Raw genomic sequence first — 6053 nt, 5'->3', positions numbered from 1 at the left:
TGGCAAAGGGACAAAGCGAGATGGAGTGAGGAGAGGAGACAACCAGAAGGATGGAGTGCCGAGGAAAAAGGACAGACATGTGGACACATGCAGGAGATGGGCTGCAGAGTCACTAATTAAAGGGGAGCTTCACAGCCAGCTGCTTTATGGTCCACTTCCTCCACACCAAAGCACCGCTCGAATAATGTCTGCTGTCATGTTCCAGCGCTAAAGTCTGCCTCGACTTTCACTAGTAAAAAGAACGACAGGATAGCCGGGGAGAGACATTTTGAAAAATCACACAGCCGTGGTGTTCTAGAGAAACTGGAGTGCTTAAGAGATGGCTTTAAAAAGCTGTCAAAAAATTAATCCCCTCGGGTGGGCTTGCCTGCTTGCTTGCTTGCTTGCATGCAGACAGAACCACGTGAGCCTGAGGCTACAGAAAACACTGCCTGATGTTTATGGAGCCTCTCCTTGTCCTTTCTCTCCACCACCCTTCTCAAGCTCTCAGGCTGAGGCTGTGAGTCACACAGTGTTGGAGTGAATACTAAGGAGGTGGGCTGACGTCTCCAATACCTCTCTGCACCACAACTCCAATGCATACATCCAAGCTAATGTATGTAAACACTGCCTGACATAGATCACAAATCCCCCCAGATTCTTACAGATTGTGTAAAATCCTCTGGGAAAAAAAAGCTGCTGGTGTTCTGCAGCATATGGAGGTGTAGAAACCTTTCCTATTACTCACAAAAAACAACAATAAAAGGCCTAACGCGCAAAATAATGGAGTTACAACTGTAGAACAAATGCTAGTTCATGAGGACAAACAGGAGAAATGGAACCTGTAAGTTCTCAAATCAACCATAAAGACACGCCGTGTCTGCAGGAAATGAACCGTGGATCCAATATATTACTTTTTGAAAATTTCACTCTTTCAACCAGAACAGTAATTATCGTTAACATACAGTGGCTTAATGTTCTGGCCCTTCCATAACGGCTTGTGCGCACGGTTGTCTGCAAAAAAAGTTGAGATAGGGTTTCCTCATTAGTTGTGTTGGTATCAATAATTTAGTCGGCCCTTGTTGGCGTTCAATGGAGCGAGTGCTAATGTGCTGTCAGGCCAACGGGGGCCCAGGGCCCAGCGCCACTTTAATGGATGTCATGATGAGAGGGTGAAATTGGAGCACTGAGGTCCTGTATCATCGACAGGGAGGAAGAAGAAGGCGCAGGAGGGGGGAAGTGAAGGGACACGGGAAGATGAAAGCCACTGAAAAAGGACATATGACATTTATTGAATGAGCAGCAAGGTGATGACAAATGTAGAACAGAAAGCATCAAGGATAGTCACTCAGGTATAGAATCATGTGGGAACTTTTGTCTCCTATGGAAGGAAGTAAATGACGTATTGTGGTTAATGATTTTGTTTTTTACTTTTTGAATTTCTAAACATAAATTGTGTGTTAATAGGCTACCATAATTTCTGGACCATAAAGCGCACCTGTATATGAGCCGCATCTGCTCTATTTCTCAAAAAAAAAAAAAAAGATACAAGCTGCACTGGACCATAAGTCGCAGATATCTATGTTGAAACATGTGATATTTACTGCATGTACAGAGCGATTGTGTACTGTAAATGTCTTTCCAAACTGCATGTTCACCCAGTCCTCCAGGACATTTTCAAGTTCAGACCCACCTGCTTCATGTCCTCTGAAAACTTTTCTCGACTTTTGGCATTGCCTGAGCTTTTCCCACTGCCGCTTCCACCATCTAACCATAGATTCATTGACGCTCAGCTTGTGTCCAGATAGCAAACTCGATGGCCTTCGACGTAAAACTTGCATCATACTAACTTTTTCGTGTGGTTTCCATGATGAAGGGGTGAGGTAATTTGGTAATTAATAATTTGTCGTGTGGTCTACCTGCTAAAGAAAAAGTAGTCTATTCTTCTTTGCAGTATTTTTCCTTCTATCTTTTTTTTAATGCTAATTCCGGTTAGAGCGCCCCTAGTGGTGGAAGAAAAATCCACAGAATAGCCGCACCTTTGTATAAGCCGCAAAATACGGTACTTACTTAGTTACTTCAAAGAACTAAATTCTTAGAGTCCCACTTTATTTTGAAAGTGTTCTCTTTTAGTATGATTATACCATTTTTAGCCAAAATATGTCATTTTCTAGCCATAGTTTCTCCAGAGCAGCTGGAGTTCATGTGGAGTAAGGCTGCCCTAACTGTCCAGCATCCGTTTGTTTACACTCTCACCTGGTATCTTACTGCTCCTCACAACCCCAACTGAACATTACCAGTGCAACAAAAAATGCAGAGCAATAATGGAGCTATTCAGTTGTACAGTTTTGAACCAGATTCCAGTTCAGAAAAGGGGAAATTAAGCCATTAATGGATTGTTCTGTCTGCAAACATCGGAATGGAACGGAGTGGGAGCTTGTGACATGCTGATTGTAGCACTGTTTAATCTTAATATTCTTTATATTTACATGTGTTTTTGTCGCCTCTTGACCAAGACTCCCTTGTAAAAGCGATTTCTTAATCTCAATGGGGTTTCCTGATTAAATAAAGGTTAAGAAAAAAATAATAAATAAAAATTAAGCCTCAAGGTCATAATTGATTAAACAGAATTTCTTCTGTCCAGTATTTTTGACACTGTAACTTAAAAATATAGCCTATTGGTGAAACCACCTATTATATAAAAGCATATTTTAGTTTCTGGTTGTTCTTTAATTTCTTTGAGCCTGAAAAAGTGTGAAAAGCTTAAAAGCCTAAATAATATAAAATATGCTCTAATAATCACTCAATTTTGCATAACTTTGAAACAAAAAGGGAAAAAAAATGTTTGCTTCATGTTTGCATTTATGAAAAAAATTGATAAACCAAAAGTAAAATTGACTTTATGAATATATAAAGCAAAAACAAAACTATGAATAACTCAGTTTTGTTTAGATTTAAGCTTTTTTAATCTCCAGCTTTGTCAGAACAAACACAAGGTAATCACTTTTTCTAAGTTTTTGGTGCTTAGATGCTCTCTAATGCACTCTTCATATTGTGTATAACAGTAGATGAAAGTGAAGACATGTCACACTGTTCTCTTAATCATAAATCTATTTAATCCAGTTAAATCTCAAAGCACAAGTTCTAAAATAGTTTCAAAAGTGTTGATTCTAATACCATAAAAACAAAAATTAATCACAAAATAAAAATTTTATCCAGTTCTTCACGTAAGATTGAATGCTAAATTCAAAGTAGACTCAGACTAAGGTAAGTAGTGTTGCTGCCCTCTGCTGGAATGTCCTTGTCAACGCAGGATGAGCGTCTCAGCTCAGTTAAAAGCCCTCAGTGGACACAGAAAGCCGCCTGGAAAGGTTCCACAACGTAAAATGATGCCAGAATGTAAACTGAGAAGGTTGTTCTTGAAGCCGTGTCAACACTTACAGGACCCGACTGGCATGAGACACAGCTGGTTTGAGTATTGATTGCCTGTCTGACTACATCTAAAAGGCCTCATTTAAGCCATTCAACAGAACTGTTATTAAGTTGTTAAGGCTGGTAATCTTCCAGAAAAACATTTATTGATCTTTTTATTGAGAATATAAAAGAGTTATGAGGATTAATCTGGCTATATACTCCACCAAGCTAGAGGGGAACAAAAATAATAAAAAATGAAATTAAGATTTGTAAACCTTAGCATTCAATAATCCTGAGATCTGTAACTTTTCAGCAGTTAGTACGCCGCTTTTCTCCTTTAAAATCTGCTATAATGATGTTGATTGGTTTAACAATTAAAAAAATTACAGTAAATCAAAGAAAATAAACTGGTGTTAAAGGGTCAATTGATATTTTTTCTCAAACATTCACCTGAGATTTTCATAAAAATTCTGAAGCTTTTAAACATGGTGAAAAAAAAGAAAGTCCCAGAACACCAAAGCCATTTATTATGTCTTCTAGCCCCGAGGTGGTGAATTTAGAGGCTCTCCATGAAGGTCAAAGGTCGTTTGGCCCAGTGCAGCATGCAGGTCGGCTAAGCTAAGCCTGAACACAAGGACCTCTGCATTCCCCTTGAGCAGGCCTGAGCCTGCAAGTCTGACAGGAATATCATTTTGCAACAGTGAGGGATAATCATCTCACTAAATTTAGAGTATCGATCAGCAGCGAATGTGGGCAGGAAATGCGGCCAGCGGTGTGTTTCTTGTGTTCACTTTCCCCTTTAGTAAACTATCGATCAGTCAGGATGCTCTGATTTAATGATTACTCATAAAACTGTAGCTCTCCTCACTGTGGGTTTTTCAAAACGCAGATGGAAAAGGGAGGTTAATATTTTTATCAGCTGTGATAGAACAATAAAAATAATCTCTAAATTGAATTCACTGCTTCTTTTATCGCATGCATGCTGACTTGTTTTTGGTCTACTAGCAAAAATTTCCCATGCACAGGTCTGCAAAGATGTGTAGATGTGTGCACACAGATGGGTGTGTCTATCCTGTGAATCAACACTTGCCTACACAAATGGAGAATGTTGATGTTGACTGTCACACTATCACACACCCCTGACATTTTTGCAGCAGCTACAGAGGACAGGCTGTCTTTCTCTACTCAAATAGCGCGTTTGCAGCACAACTGCTGGGATGGGAGGTCATTTTGAAAACCTTTGCTGCTGCTTTTCTTTGTGTTTGTGAAATTTAACAAACTCAAATAACCTTTCTGTTTTCAGGTCGTCGTCTGTTTCTGAGCTGACAGCAAAAACACAAGCCTCATATCTGCTGCAGAATGAGCTTATCATTAGATTTTTTAAACAAATCAGCTTATAAAAAGTGTGCTGTAACGCAAACATAATTTGCACAACTGTGTATTTCAACATGCAAATGTGTCACACCGTGAGAAGGTTCATAGATGCATCAAAAACGTTGAAACATCTTAATAGAAATTCAATCCTGTAATATAAAATGCACACATGAAAACTCAAATATGACTTACCTGTGTTCCACATTTAGTTCTACCTGAAGGGCTCCCTCTTTCACCGAATGAATCGACTCCAAACCTTACAAGGTGGCATCGGAGCCTCTATGAAACCCTCCTCCCATGGGTCTGTCTGGTCAGTATTGGAAGGAGGGAAAAAAGAAAAGCTTACAGTTACAATCATCTAAAGAATGTCAGGAGCAGCGCAGGAATCAAACTGTGCACACATCGCCTCAGTTCCCTCCCGTCTCTGCATCTCTCCTCCCTCCTTCTGCTGCCTGACAGCTCCGTGTGAAAACAGGGCAAGAGATTCCAAAAGCTTATCTTTGTCCACATTAATAAATGAACAAAGTTGTCTTTTGGAGGAGTGGATTTATTTTTGTAACAGGGAGACGACGAAGAGGAATAGAAAAGGGAGTCAAATGTCGGTGATGGCATGAGAAGTGAAACAAGCTTAAAAAAATGTTTACTTTATGTGTGACACTTTAATTGTTAGACAGAAAAAGATTTCAATCTGATGTTTGCATCAATGTGGAGCTGAAATTCAGGAAAGCTGTGAAAATGTTGAACAAGCGACAAAATGCAGACTGTCTACAGTAACACACACGTGCTGAAGTTCAAGCATGAATGCGACCCTGCAGTGTCTGTAATAAGCAGCGTCCAGAGCTGAGATGGTCGGCTCACCTCAGACATGCTGTCCTGGGACTCCTTTCTTCCTGCATCACCGTAAGGACCGGTGACAAACAGACATGCTCCCTCTATTATAAGCAGTTCCAGTGAGTCCGTTTCAGCACCTCACCGGCAGAAAAATAAGGTTAAAAGGGGAAAAGGACAGCAGCGTACAGCTGTAAGCACATTTCAACACCCAGGAGCCAGAGGGGGTCGTGTTACAGACACACAGCAGACCATGGCTGCCCCTGTTTCTCACTGTCATAAACACACTGGGGACATGTTTCAATGCAGCTCATGACATTTTAGGATTGGCTGCCTGGAAATCATTTGTCTAAGCCCGAGATGCATCTGGAAACTGAAATGCAAAACAGAAACATCTGATAATTTCAGAGGCGTCAGCTACATCTGTGGCTGAGAAGCCCTTTGGTAACATCTGAATG

At 40.3% G+C, this 6053-nt stretch overlaps 1 protein-coding gene across 2 annotated transcripts in view; it reads right to left on the bottom strand.

Moving 5' to 3' along the window:
• The window catches only part of znf385a (zinc finger protein 385A), a 69779-nt gene extending 64577 nt beyond the window's left edge, over positions 1–5202 (bottom strand). The window contains exon 1 of one of the 2 annotated variants that reach the window (XM_036212709.1): positions 4960–5202. In XM_036212709.1, coding sequence (XP_036068602.1) covers positions 4960–4972 — 13 coding nt within the window. In that variant the 5' untranslated portion in view covers positions 4973–5202. The remainder of the gene's footprint in view (positions 1–4959) is intronic. The other variant, XM_024293408.2, reaches the window with a different exon arrangement.
• Between the last annotated feature and the right edge of the window lie 851 nt (positions 5203–6053).

This window comes from Oryzias melastigma, linkage group LG7, assembly GCF_002922805.2.
Source record: "Oryzias melastigma strain HK-1 linkage group LG7, ASM292280v2, whole genome shotgun sequence".
Lineage (NCBI taxonomy): Eukaryota > Metazoa > Chordata > Actinopteri > Beloniformes > Adrianichthyidae > Oryzias > Oryzias melastigma.
Note: the sequence above shows the minus strand (reverse complement) of the source record. Positions and strands in the feature narration are given on the sequence as shown.